The following is a 14,332-nucleotide window of genomic DNA, read 5'->3' on the forward strand; positions in this document are numbered from 1 at the left end:
GAGAGACCCAGACCAGTTTAGAAGTGTTTATCGCCTCAGTTCTGTCACATAACCATTTTTACTTCAGTCTTGAGTGAGAATTCAGAGTGACAATGCGGGACACAGCGACTGCTTGCTACAAGCTGGCCCTGGTTATTGTGTATTTGAACATGTGTACATGTACGCACAGTATGTGCCTTGTTTTGTTTTGTTATTAACCTCAGAGCAAACAGTCATTTCCCTGTTATTCCGTCTTCACCCTCCTCTGGTATTAGAAAATATTGGCGTCTGTGTGTGTTTCTTGCGTCAGAGTAAACTGTTGTTAAAGGGAACGATTGTTTGCTTCTCTAAATCCTATGAGATCTGACAGTAATTTCACAACAGAGGGAGAAGTTTGATACTGTGAGCAAATACTCTCGACATGAGAGTTTTGCTGAAAGACTCTGGGGAAACGAGTTCAGTACAACATAAACTGGGAAGTAACAGCATTTGTAAGACAGTCTCAGACTCTATTCTCAAACTGACACTGAATAAACAGTAGAAATGTAGTCAGTGCAAGGTACAAAGGTATATTTCTCATAGTCCACAGGCATAAAGTCCACTGTTTCATGTGACAAAGATGAAGGCATTTTGTTCAAAGCATGTACTGATGTAGCCTTTGTTGTTAATGTCATGTCTCAGTCTAACAAAGTACCTATATGGGTATAGACTGCAGGTAATTGCAGTCGATTGTTAAATGGAAATGAAATCATGTCATTATGGCTAAATTTGTCTGCTCGGCCCGGGTTCTGTTACTCTCTTTGAAGATGGAAATGTAGGTTTTATTACATTATGGCCATTCTCCCGTGAAGTGCATCGTCTGTTCTGCCGTCCTTCAATGAAAGGAAAAGTCACCCAGAGCTTCAGAAGCCAGGATACATGATCTTCATGCTAACATACACCGCTCAGCCACTTGCACAAACAAATACCGCCAACCCCGCAACTCCTTTGAGCCGCAGAACAAGAGAGCTTGTAAACCATTCCTTTTGTTTGTTTGTTTTTTGCTTTTGGTTTTGAGTTTTAAAGGGCATTTGTCTTGTGAAATGTCAACCTGCGCAGTAGGATCATGTGTAGACTGTTGAAAATGTCGTCACATCTTTTGTTAAGTTCTGATACAAAATGTAGAACTCATTTTCATGACATTACATTACATAATGTAATTGAAAAGTGATGTTATTGATGGTTTTGCTACAGTAAAACAATACTGCTGTTGGAATGTAACTAAGTACATTTGGCATACTCAAGTACTGTACTTAAAGCGGCTATTATCTTTATTTTGCTAATTTTGTATTTATTGATTTTTATCCATTTTCATTTTATTTTCAACAGTAATAAAATACAATACAAAGACCTACAATTAAGACATACTGAAAACCACAAACCATAAATCAACCATTCCTCTTTCAGGAGTCCCTTAAACTCCTCAAGAGTACCTCTTAACACATGTGATAGTCTCTCCAATGGCAAAATGGACATGTGTTTTTTATACCACACTAAAACATCAGAGGGCTCTTCGTCCAACCATTTTTGTAGTCTTGTGAGGCGTGCAGCATACAAAGCGATTCATAATTGGAAATCTAATCCCAGCATAAAGTGATTTGGATTGACATACTGATTACACATTCATGTATCAGCTATAATAATCTAATAATTAGAGTTGTCAAAGTTAACGCGATAACAATGTGTTAACACAAATTCATTTTAACGCCACTAATTTATTTAATGCATTTATGCAATTGATCCTTGTTGTAGCGGGCTCAGTTTTACAGCTAGAAAGTGCAGATACTGGTATCACATGAAACTAAAAAAACCTAAGGAATCAGTCGGTACCAACCATGTCATACTAGCTTCTCGCGTAAGAGGTTAAATAAAGCTCCAAACTTACACTGCATTTTGGCGAGGAAAAACTGGCATAGCCATTTACAAAGGGGTCCCTTGACCTCTGACCTCAAGATACGTGAATGAAGGTTCTATGTGTACCCACGAGTCTCCCCTTTACAGACATGCCCACTTTATGATAATCACATGCAGTTTGGGGCTGCTTAATGCAGTACCTGTGAAGGTTTCTGGACAATATTTATCATTGTTTAGTGTTGTAAATTGATTTCCAATAATAAATATATAAATACATTTGCATAAAGCAACCATTTTTTGCCCCTCTATGTTGATAAGAGTGTTAAATACATGACAAATCTCCCTTTAAGGTACATTTTGAACAGATAAAAAATGTGCGATTAATCACGATTAACTATAAACAATCATGTGATTAATCGCGATTATTTTATCGATTGACAGCCCTACTAATAATATATAATACTAAAGCACTCACAGGGGTTTTCTGTGTTGAGCATGTTTGCTTTTGATTGTAGATTTTGCTGATACTTATGTGCTTCTACTTTACTTGAGTAAAGAATCTCAATATTTCTAACAATGAACAAAAGAAAATTATCAGGACGTTGCAGTTTGAGGCATTTGCAACGCTCCTAATATGGAAGGTGTCAAAAATGTAGTGACTGCGCTCCCTTTGCCCTTCACCAAAATCTGCTTCATTATCACACGATCGTAACCATGACGTATTCTGTATTGTTTGTCATTGAATGTGAGAGCAAAATTAAAATGAAATTAAATAAATAATAATCAACAGCATAGTCATATTATCACAGAGTTAATTTGGCCCATTGCAAACCAAGGCTGTAAAATCCTTACATGCCAATGAATATTAACTCAACTTCAACAGTGAATAATATAAATGTCACTTTTGCTAGACGGCTGATGTCACCACAATCTTTCCCACGTGTGTTTCAGCCACGTTTATAAGTTATTAAATATTGATTTCATTTGAGTACTTTTTGTTGTTGTGATGATTTTTGACTTAACTCCCAAATCTGCAGTGTTTTTACACTACCTGAGGTTATTTATTGTATAAATATAATATGATACTCAGGCAGCATTTCCTCATTTGTTTGACTTGTTGCCGTGGTAGCTGATAGCAAAGTCTATATTGTGGCTTTTATTCATATTTGAGTTGCCACATACTGTTTCTGTCATGATTTATAAAGTATTTCTCTCTCTCTCTTTCAGATGTAAATGGAGAAGCAGCAGTGTCACCAAGACAAATTGGACATCCGTACGATTTTGAAGTGCTTTGCATTAAAACACAAACAGCATCCCTTCTCTCTAAAGTAATCCATTACTGACAATTAATGTCAAACTGCACGCTGGAGCAGCTTCATGCTGCCTTGCTGGCTGAAACATTGCTAATGGAAAGAAAGCCTTATAAGATCCAGCTGATCAAAACACACCTAAATGCAGCATAATGCCTTCAAAAGTGTCATGTTTGTACCTGTTGACTGTGGTCTGCTGGGCGAGCGCTCTCTGGTACCTGAGCATATCTCGCCCGACATCCACTTATGTCGGCCACATGTCAGTGCCTGCACACAAGGCTCCGAAGACCCTGAAAAACATCACCTTCACCAACATCCACACCCGCTCCCTTAACCCACACGCCTTTGAGTTTGTCATCAACGAGCCGAAGAAGTGCGAAAGTGCCGCTCCCTTCCTGGTCATCCTCATCAGCACCACGCACAAGGAGTTTGACGCACGGCAGGCCATCCGGGAGACCTGGGGGGACGAGAGTACCTTCGGCGACATCCGCATCCTCACCATCTTTCTGCTGGGCAGGAACACGGACCCCATCCTGAACCAGATGGTGGAGCAGGAGAGCCAGATCTTCCATGACATCGTGGTGGAGAACTTCATTGACTCCTATCACAACCTCACCCTCAAGACCATGATGGGCATGCGCTGGGTGGCCACCTTCTGCCCCAAGGCGCAGTACATCATGAAGACAGACAGCGACATCTTTGTCAACATGGACAATCTGATCTACAAGCTCCTGAAGCCCACCACCAAGCCGAGGAGGAGATATTTCACCGGCTATGTGATAAACGGTGGCCCCATTAGGGATATGCGTAGTAAGTGGTACATGTCCAGGGACTTGTATCCTGACAGTAAGTACCCGCCTTTCTGCTCGGGCACTGGCTACGTGTTCTCAGCGGACGTCGCCGAGCTCATCTACAAGACTTCATTACACACGAGACTGTTGCACCTGGAGGATGTGTACGTGGGACTGTGTTTGCGTAAGCTGGGTATACACCCGTATCAGAACAGTGGCTTCAATCACTGGAAAATGGCCTACAGTCTGTGCAGGTACAGACGGGTTATCACCGTGCACCAGATCTCCCCGGAGGAGATGCACCGCATCTGGAACGACATGTCCAGCAAGAAGCACCTGAGATGTTAGGGGGGACACTCAACAACTTCCTTTTATTTTTGCCTTTTCTCTTTTTTTTAAACTGAGTAATGTAAAAAACATTGAGGGCTGCTGCGAAGTCTCTATTCCATGATAGATGTTTTCATTAAAGGGATAGTTCGGGTGTTTTGAAGTGGAGTTGTATGAGGTACTTATCCATAGTAGAAAGTAGATGATGGTTGGCGCACCCACAGCATCGAGAAACTGACAAGAGCACCGGCGCCAGAGCAAAGCAATGCTGGCAGCAGCGTCACATAATTGTGATTGGCCTCGGTGCAAATGTTTTTCTTGGGCCCTCGCCCCAAATACAAGTGCACACTAATGTAACACCCTGCCCTGAACTCAGCAGCCAAATGTTATCACAGAGACAGATTATAGTAGGTGCCCATTCTCCAACATATGAGATGTGCTTTTATAGATTTAAATCCCTGATCCCACTCCATAATAATAAAAAGAAACCAGTACTCACCCATTAGAAGTTTATCCTGCAGGTCTTGTGCTCCGCTAAGTCATTAACAACACTGCTCAAGAACCATGTCCTTTTTTATTGGAATGTCCTGTTTGTCAGACGCCTAGCTGTTTCTATTTATTCCTGTCACTCGCCTTGAAATCGCCTTAAAATCGACTAGGAGCAGCTGATTGGTGAAGTTGAAATTTCACTACAAACACCTTAATAAGGAGACAGCTGGCTGGAGGGAGATCGCCAGAGAGCTGAAAGTTTCCTGCTGCTGGTGGCTATATTGTATGTCATTTCCAGTAAATATCACAATATTAAATGTTTGTTTTCTGCTTAAAAAGAACAAATGAAGGAAGATGAGTGTTAACATCTCCAGTCTGATCTCGAGCGCACAACTGATAGGTAGCCTACGTGGTTCGTTTAGGTAACAGAAGTGCATACAGTACAACAGATTCAGTGTGGACATGGTGTAGGAAGGTGATTTTTTTCGTATTTTAGCCACCTACTGTAAAAGAAAGGCTCACCTAATAAATCAGTTTAAGTGTACATTATATTTCGAATAAGTGAGCGTAGAGAGAGCATAGATAAGTTTCACTTTCAGTTCAGTTTGCCATCGGAAAGGAGAAGGAAAGGGCTGTCTGACGACAAGATAAAGCGGTGAAAATATTCTAAATATAGCGTACACTTAACCGGATATTGATTTCTTTAGGTGAGCGTTTCTTTTAGGTGGCTAAAATATGTTTACTGCCGTCCCTGTCCACAGCAGTACATTGCTTTGCTCCTGTGTCGGTGCTCCTGTCTGTTTCTCCAAACTGGAGGCGTGCCAACCGTCATCTACTATATGTAATACACCCAAACTATCCTTTTAACATCCATCTCTGTCTATTTCTGCTGATTACACCTCACGATTGTTAATGAATGCATGAGGCTTGTAAAGCGCGTACTCTCATGCATAATTAAAATGTGGTGTTTGTTCATGTATTCCAGGTACAAAGCTAAAGCAGAATATTCTTTACAAGCATTAAGTCAATCAGCGTTAAGCATTAAGTAGTGTGGCCTAACCGGTAGAGACTGTGTTTCAAACAGACGACCTTGGTTTCTGCCCTGCTAAAGTGTCCTTGAGCAAGACACTGGATCTCTACCAGCTGCATGGCTGCTGACTCAGCACCCTGATGTTCCTGCAGGAGAGCAAGCCAGAATAGAATTTATGTGCAGGAATCAATAAAGTACTAAATTACTATATTACATCTATATTATACATTTTTAAAGGTATTATGTGCAAATGAAGGAAGCGTTCCTGCAAATAGTAATCATATCCAATGACAAACCAGGTCGTCTGTTGAGGTATAAATGCATTTTTCATCTTTATCATGAACACAGTTGGATATAAAGCTAAAAATGAGCTGCAGCACATTGTTCTGCATATTGCATATTATCTTGGTCTGTTTGTCTCCAAACAGACCAAGATAATTTGATATTTTTCAACTGATCACTCTTCTCTCGCGTTGGTAAAAATGAAACCACGTAGCTGAATTCACCAGATGCTCTTTACCTTCGCCAAGGCCAAAGGCCTAGAAAGCAGGTTATGTTTTCACCGGCGTTGGTTTGTTGGTTTGTTGGTTTGTTGGTTTGTCCGTTTGTCCGTTTGGAGGATTACTCCAAAAGTCCGAGATGGATTTGAATGAAATGTTTTGGAGGGGTGGGGTGTGGTACTATAAACAATCCATTGGATTTTGGTGGCGATCCGGATGATGATCCAGCTTTGGGAATTTTTTTTAATAACTCCGCTCAGCCTGTGCATTAACACCGCAGGCTTTAAGACATGCGCAGTGTAACTGATGACGCGTCACCCTGCCTCTTTCCTTCTGCCTGCAGAGAGAGGGACAGAGAGAGCGAAGGGGGTGGACGGAGGGGTGACACCTGTAGATTCTGCATTTTTTCACATTAAACTCTGTGAAATTACAGTTGAGTTCGACCAAAGCACACTTGGTGATTGTTGGAAAGAGTAACGACGACGGTTTAGGTGAGTTTTATTTTGTTTCAGTCCAGTTTGAATGAAGTGTTTTACGCTGCTCCGCTGCATTAAGCTGATCTCACATAAACACAAATACACGTGGATGATGGCGCAAGCTGCACGGAGAGGGGGGCAATCGTACTCGAGCAGCTTGGCGGAGGTCTGTGCTCTCTGAGTGCCATTCTAGTTTTTTTTATGAATTTGCCTGATGTTTTTGTTTACATATTGTTATAACTTCACTGCCTCTTCTCTCTGAAAAAAGTCAGATGTATATTTTTGTTTTTTTAGATGCATATTTGATTTGTTTTCTACTTGAGGAGGTAATTGTGTGTCTCAGCTACCAGCTCCTCATTACTCCAGCTGCTGCTCTTGGTTGTGTACGCTGTATGTCAGCAGCTATTTCAGCGCATCGCCTCCTCCACATATCAAGAGAAATATCATGTCGTGCAAGTATGAGTTTAATTGTAGCTAAAAACCATTACAGACTGGATGTATTATCATATGTATCTGGCATATCAGTGATTACTGAAGCACTGCTACTGACATCGTGGAAAGATTCTGTGCTTCTCAGAAAAAATGTGGCTTTCGTGGCCAAATTTTCATTTCTTCTTTTTTTTTTTTCAAAAGGTTTTGTAAGGTTCAAAGGGGTTGTTGTTCTATATTGTATGTTTTTTATATTAAAAAACAAATACTTGAATAATTAAAGTTATATTACTGCTTTCTCTTGTTGCCTGTTTGGAGTTCTCTGTTATAGATTTGCAGATTTAGGTTTATTGAAGTTTTTAAACTCCCTAAATGTTACACACTGCACCTTTAAAACAAACCTACATCACTTCCTGAACAAGAGATTTGGCAACAAATCTGAAATTATAGTTTAACAGAAACACAAGTAGAGACGAGTCATAAAGTCAGCAAACTCACTCCATATTGTCAGTTACACAGTGGTAATATATACTGAATCAAAAGTTTGCTTACCTTGGATAACAAGGAGTGTAATGAACTCAGCATTTTGTTGCTCATGAATTGGACTTTTTCATTTTGTAAGAGGAAGAATATTGGTGCTACTCATGAGTATTTTCTTTCTACATCTATTGCACGTCTTTAGTCCTGGAAGAGGGATCCCTCCTCTGTTGCTCTTCCCGAGGTTTCTTCCATGTTTTTTCCTTGTTAAAGAGGTTTTTGGGGAGATTTTCCTTTATTGAATGAAGAGTATTTGGACAGGGGGTGTTGTATGCTGTACAGATTCAACGTTAAAAAAAAAAGAAATTGCAGTTGAGAGTTGAACTTTTGCAGCCAATATCCACTAAATCATGACATTTAAAAAATCACCTTCCTCAAAAATCATCAGATATTTGAAGTTTTAGTGTAGGTGGTTAAGAGTAAGTACTCCACACCTTTTTTTAAATAATAGCAATTCTTTATTGTTGCTCTTTGTCAGAAATTTGACATCAGCTGATTACAGAGAGGGAACAGGGTAAGTAATATGCTGAAATGGTCCACATACTGTACATAGAAAACACAATAAATTACTCCATAATAAAGAATTTAGTAGAAGTTAAATATTTACCACCCCAATACTTAAAAATTATTTAGAGCTACTGGACTTGTTTGGACAAACAAATGGCTCGTCACCCTTTCAATAGTTTGCCTTTTGGTTTCATCCTCGGATGCATTGTCATACAGTACATTTTAGTAACTGCTTTATTTTTGGGAACAAAGGGGTTTTGTAGTGCAGCAGGACAGAGCAAGAAAAATTAAACTGTTGTGGTTTTGTCGATTAACCTGGCGTCTGAATACACGTCAACCAGAGCAGATTACATGACTACAGGTTCTGTTATGTTTTATTTGTGTGATGACAAAAGCACACGAGTTAATTGTCTCTGGGGGGCTAAGCATCTGCTTGTCGGGTGCACACACTCAGCCCAAAAGTGCATTGTAGCTTGTCTCAAAAGATACTTGACTGAAATGGTAATCAGCAGGTTCTGCTCTTTGTCTCACTCATTGTCTACTTTCTTAGGCACAGAAAAATGAACAAGGCACCTCTAACATTTTTGAAGCATTAGCACTGTCGAGAGCAGCAAATTATACACAGTAGCATCCAGGTCTCTTCTTTTTTTCTCTGCACTCTCAATCGAATGGTTCCCTTCTTGACACAGAAATACAACTCATTCTCTTTTTAGACATTCATTATGTTATTATGAAAATGTGCTTTTTTTCCCCCCCATAAATTAACTAAATCTTACATTCTGACAAAGACCTCAGGGAAACATCACAAATGAGTGTTTGTGAGGAGCGAGTCAATTTGTTTTCACTGTGGCAACAACATAAAAATACCTCCTCATTTCAATAAATAATGAGAGCTTTTGCTGAACACAAAGGCGATGTGTGATGTAAAAGAAAGAAAACAATAAATAAAACATTCAAAGCTACATCGTAATCACCTTATGTCACCACCTGAGTACATCTTTAGGTTCCTTGGGCTGTATCCTGATCCCGGTGGGTGCGCTAGGCGGTGGAATGTTGTTAAGGTTAAAGGTCAGGGGACAGTGAGCAGGGAGGTCGGTGAGGCGGTGGCCGAGCTTGGACTCAGGGAAGGTGAAAAGGAGTGAGGGAGGAGGGGGAGTGAGTTTTCAGGGAGGGTGCTGGGAAAGATGTGGCAGGAAGTGGCGGTGTGCTCCTCAGTCTCTCTGTCCTGAACTGTCTCCCCACTGTCTCACCTGCTTCAGGCATGAAGAGGACATCATGTAACACTTAGCTGTGCAAAGCCGATCAGCTTCACCTCGTCCGGGATCTCCGTGTCGTCGCAGCCAGAAGCCTGCGGGAGGAGGAAGAAGACATGGAGAGGGTCAACGGGGCTACTTTGCATCCTGACACTCTCATCTCCATCAACAAAACTAATCCTGCAAAATCTCTCAAACCGCTGTGGGGTACCTCCCTGGATTAATCCGGGGATTGAAACAAATGCACGCTTATTATTTCACAAAATGAGGGTTTTTCAACCTGCTGAGTCTTATTTTCAAAAACTCTGAAAACAATTTGGGTTTGTAATTTACTTGCCTAACAAACACAGCAATGAATTGAATGTAGTTTATTTTGAGTCAATCCCACATACACTGTCTAGCACACCAAATATGTATTAATCCGCAGCTGGAAATAGTCCCTGGCAAATGCACAATTTGCTCCTGTTGAAGTTACTGAGAGGAACTTTTAACTGGTTATGAAACGGTCTCAATTTAAAACTGATGCCTCTATGTGACCTACATAAGTAAACAAGAGCATCAACGAGAAGATTGGCTATTTCTATATAGTTATTCTTAATGCTTGTTATCGGTGCCACCGGGTCGGGAGGAGGACGGGAGCAGAGTTTCACCTCGCTGCAATATTGAATATTACTATATTACAGTCTTATTTTTTAACTATAAGTGGAGACACTCACATCAACATTATTTTTAAGCTGTGCAATTTTAATTATATTGTTGTAGAAGGTTTATAAAATTGCACTTTTACAATTTTATTATGACAGTGAGAAAAAAACTGTATTTTAATGTGGATGAGTCACATCTGGCTAATACTCAATATTGTTCAATAAGGTCAGTATTAGCGCCAGTAGTCAGCTGCAGTATATGAGGTCACAACATCACTATTATGCAGTTAGATTAAATGTTTAAATAAAAAGTCTTATTGCCTTGATCTCTGTATATCTGTACATGTATATCATATATCATCAAACTGTATCATATAAACAATATGTGTACTTTGGTTCAGGGGCTGCTTATCATGGTTTGGGCCTTTAGTTCCAATGAGAGGAAATCTTAATGTGAGAGTATACAATAGAGGTCCATAAAAAAATGGTTTTCCTGGTTTGGTGTGGAGGAACCTGACTGTCCTGCACAACACGCAATAACATCCAACTCCTCTGGGATGAACTGGAACACCGACTGCAAGCCAGGAATCACGCAAAATCTGTGTTCGCCGGCTCTACTACTACTCTCTACTTATAGCAGCATAGTATTGCCCATGATTTTTTAATAAGATGTTCAACAATCACTCATGGTTGTAGTGTTCAGGCATGCTTGTACTATGTCTGGGCGTCCACATGTTTTTGTCCATGTAGTGCATCGTCCCTAAACTTAACCGCTCTTAGTGAAAAAGCACAATATTTATTTTGCTGACAGGTCAACCTTTCAGCACCTGCATCTCACCCCAATTTTAGGCTGCTCAGACGCTATTCACAGAGGTGATATTAAAGGCAGTGTGCATTTAGATGTGTCTGGGGGAGTTTTTCTTTTTCATTCAGTTCTCCTCCTGTGTGTGAATGGGTGGCCTAACACCTGCTGGCCTTGTGCAATTCACACCTGACTGGAGAGACACTCCATCTCCCTGGGGGTGTGAGAGCTCTGCAGCAGTCTGATCAACATGGAGGGACTATTATGGAAACAGGTCACTCCGTGCGAGCTCACAGAATCTATAGTGACCTCTTGTTCCGTTAAGTGATTACGTTGCTCTAGTGCCACACACCATAAATTGCCTTGCATTAAGTGTTATGAATTGTTCCTCTAGCGAGGGTCATTATTCTCACTCCCTGGGTTTTGTGACCCTGCACTCGTAACTCTTCGTTTAGAAAGGTTGAGCCACGGTGAGGGTTTTTACAATGTCTGCAGTGGAGCAGAGTTAACATATGGAACTGGAAGCATGCCTCATATATCTACGTGGCGAGCCCAGTATACTGCTCTCACTCTGACTCTCCAGAGACGGGTCCACCTGCGACACTCACTAGCTGCTGATAAGGCAAACATTGCGGAAAGGTCACTTTGTAAAGCACTGTGACCCCAAGCACAGATGTTGTTGTTTACCCACAATTACAGAAAGGTCAGTAAAACTCAATTTACATATTTTGGTCAAATCCTGAAGGATTGACATTGTTTTTTTTTTTTCACAAATGTCACTGTCACTTCTTAAAATGGCACATACGCAACATGAACTTAGTCTTCGCCTGTGTGAAAAAAAGTGAAGCGCTGTGTTGCTATTAACGTTATATCTCCAGTAGTGGACGACAGACTCTCTGCTGCAACGTTAGTACCAGGGAAAGTCATTGTTACCTAAAACGCTGTACAGGCGCAGGTCTTTTGGAATGAGGCGGAATGTGGATGGAGTTATTTGCTGGAGGTTTTTTTCCACAAAAACTTTCATCATGCAAAGCTAATATCTATTTTATCATAAGTTGTTTAATCCAAAATGCCTTTTTCGCTGTAGATCATCTGCGTGCTGTACTGCGCTCGGTTGAGTTCTGCTTTTTTTCTTTCCGCCAACATTTTACTTAATTAACAACGTACAAAAATGAATTTGTGAATCGATTCAGAATCATGAAGGGTAAGAATCGCAATTCTTATGTGAATCAATTTTTTCCCCCAACAGTATCTAGTAATACCTCCAATCTCCCTCACCAACAAAACACTCTTAAAATAAATCCTTTGTGTCATCAACTGAAAGAAACCTTCAGTAACAGATGTTGGTTCACGCTGAAGCTATTTGGTTTGTTTGTGGCCTTTCTAATAACTCTCACATTCCTCACCGAAGCTTTCATCAACGAGCTGTTTACGGCTCGACTTTGTCAACCAGGGCGAACCCGGGAGGGAGTCGTCAGCCATCAATCATGTGGATACTCACCAGCTTAAAGGTCAATACTTTGTAGGTAGTTGGGTCATCGACAATCTTCTGAAGGTTAGCAGCAACTGTAATGTATAGAGAGCATACAACAACACAATGTTCAAATAATCTGACAAGCTCTACAATGTGCAGAGTACGTTTCAGTACATGTTGTACAACAGTAGAAGATAAGTTTAGTGTCAATATCAATGCCAGAAAAATAAGATATTCTAAACCAAATGCAATAGTTACTGTCTTTAACACATGGGCTAAAAATGGATTAGTTAGATTCTGGCAAATGCTCACTGAATATGACTCTTTTGAAAATATTTCTAAACATTATAATATACCAGATAATGAGTTTTATAGATACTTGCAAATAAGAAGTTATTTAAGAAGTAGACAGATAAAAGATATACAGAATATTCATCCACTTTTGAAAAACTCAAAAATACAATGGGCAATGTGTATAAAATCTTCTAAAGGAAAGAAGAAACAACAACTGGTACTCCAGAGATAAAACGGGAAGAAGAGTTGGGAACACAAATAACAGATGAAGAATGAAAACAGGTGTCTGATGTATTTCACACATCTAATGATTACTTATTTTGGAGAGAATTTCCTGGAAAATAAATATGAGATACTTCTTGACCCCTGAAATTATTTTTGAAATGAAAAGAAGATTAAGCTCTCAGTGCTGGAAGAACTGTGAAGAAATTAATGCAAATGACTTACATATCTTTTATTCATGGACATTATTAAACACATTTTGGTTGGAAGTCTTTAAGTTGTTAGCCTAAATGAATCCACTCCCCGCGGTCATATTAATACTCCTCGAGGCGCCGGCCCAGGAGGTGGAGTTGCAGCCAACTCTGACTCAAGCCTATTAATCAACCCTAAACCTAAACGAAGTTATAACTCATCTGAAAGCCTTGTTCTTAGTCTTTCACACCCAACCTGGAAAACACTACAGCCAGTTCTATTTGTTCTAGTGTACCACACTCCTGGACCGTATTCTGAGTTTGTATCTAAATTCTCAGAGTTTCTATCAAGAGTCCTTAAAACAGATAATTATTGTAGGTGATTTCAATATTCATGTGTCTGTTGATAATGATAGCTTAAGGTTTATTTAATGATTTTTATTACTGCTTTTCTTTGTCATGAATTGTAAATTTGGAAGCAGCTAGCTACATATACGAAAATGGTATTAAAAAATAGAATTACCGCCTCCGCCAATCCATCAAGTTGCAGTTTACATCCATGTCTGTCCAAAATGTCATCACTTCATCATTTTATCCTGTTAGACATTTCTGTGAATTTGTCCTAATTAGCATATGAATCCTTGAGTTATGGCCAAAAAACGTGTTTTGTGAGGTCACAGTGACCTTTGACAACCAAATTCTAATCAGTTCATCCTTGGGTCTAAGTGGACGTTTGCGCCAGATGTAATACAATTCCCTACAGGCGTTCCTGAGATATCGCTTACACAAGAGTAGGATGGACGTGAGGTCACAGTGACCCTTTCACCACCAAAATCGAATCAGTTCTTCCGTGTGTCCAAGTGGACGTTTGTACCAAATTTGAAGAAATCTTCTCAAGGCGTTCCTGAGACATCAAGTACACGAGAATGGACCAGACATATGTACGTCCGGACAAATCGAAAACATAATGCCGGCCACGACTGTCGCCGGCGCGGTGGCATCAAAAGAGAAATTTGAAATTGCATGTATCGGTTCCCATACCATATTTCCGATGCAATGTATATAAAAAATACAAGTAATTTCTATCAAGTTTAGTTCTGTAAAGTTCTGTGGATTTACTAAACAGAATAAATGTCCATCTCAGATAAAAGCACTTCTAGGAAAATGATGATACTCTCTAAGTG

The 14,332-nt window shown here is 40.0% G+C and overlaps 2 protein-coding genes across 10 annotated transcripts in view; one reads left to right on the forward strand and one right to left on the reverse strand.

The window, feature by feature from the left end:
- Nucleotides 1-5,058, forward strand: part of b3galt1b (UDP-Gal:betaGlcNAc beta 1,3-galactosyltransferase, polypeptide 1b) — a 58,656-nt gene extending 53,598 nt beyond the window's left edge. Inside the window, exon 2 of the mRNA XM_037790888.1 lies at nucleotides 3,100-5,058. Within this exon, the coding sequence (XP_037646816.1) occupies nucleotides 3,335-4,321 (987 nt within the window). The 5' untranslated portion in view covers nucleotides 3,100-3,334 and the 3' untranslated portion in view covers nucleotides 4,322-5,058. The remainder of the gene's footprint in view (nucleotides 1-3,099) is intronic.
- Nucleotides 5,059-8,196: 3,138 nt separating this feature from the next.
- Nucleotides 8,197-14,332, reverse strand: part of stk39 (serine threonine kinase 39) — a 43,244-nt gene continuing 37,108 nt past the window's right edge. For all 9 annotated transcript variants that reach the window (XM_037789809.1, XM_037789816.1, XM_037789817.1 and 6 more), the window contains 2 exons: nucleotides 12,469-12,533; nucleotides 8,197-9,616 (listed from right to left, as the gene is read on the reverse strand). In XM_037789809.1, coding sequence (XP_037645737.1) covers nucleotides 9,542-9,616; nucleotides 12,469-12,533 — 140 coding nt within the window. In that variant the 3' untranslated portion in view covers nucleotides 8,197-9,541. The remainder of the gene's footprint in view (nucleotides 9,617-12,468; nucleotides 12,534-14,332) is intronic.

This window comes from Sebastes umbrosus, chromosome 13 (assembly GCF_015220745.1).
Source record: "Sebastes umbrosus isolate fSebUmb1 chromosome 13, fSebUmb1.pri, whole genome shotgun sequence".
Lineage (NCBI taxonomy): Eukaryota > Metazoa > Chordata > Actinopteri > Perciformes > Sebastidae > Sebastes > Sebastes umbrosus.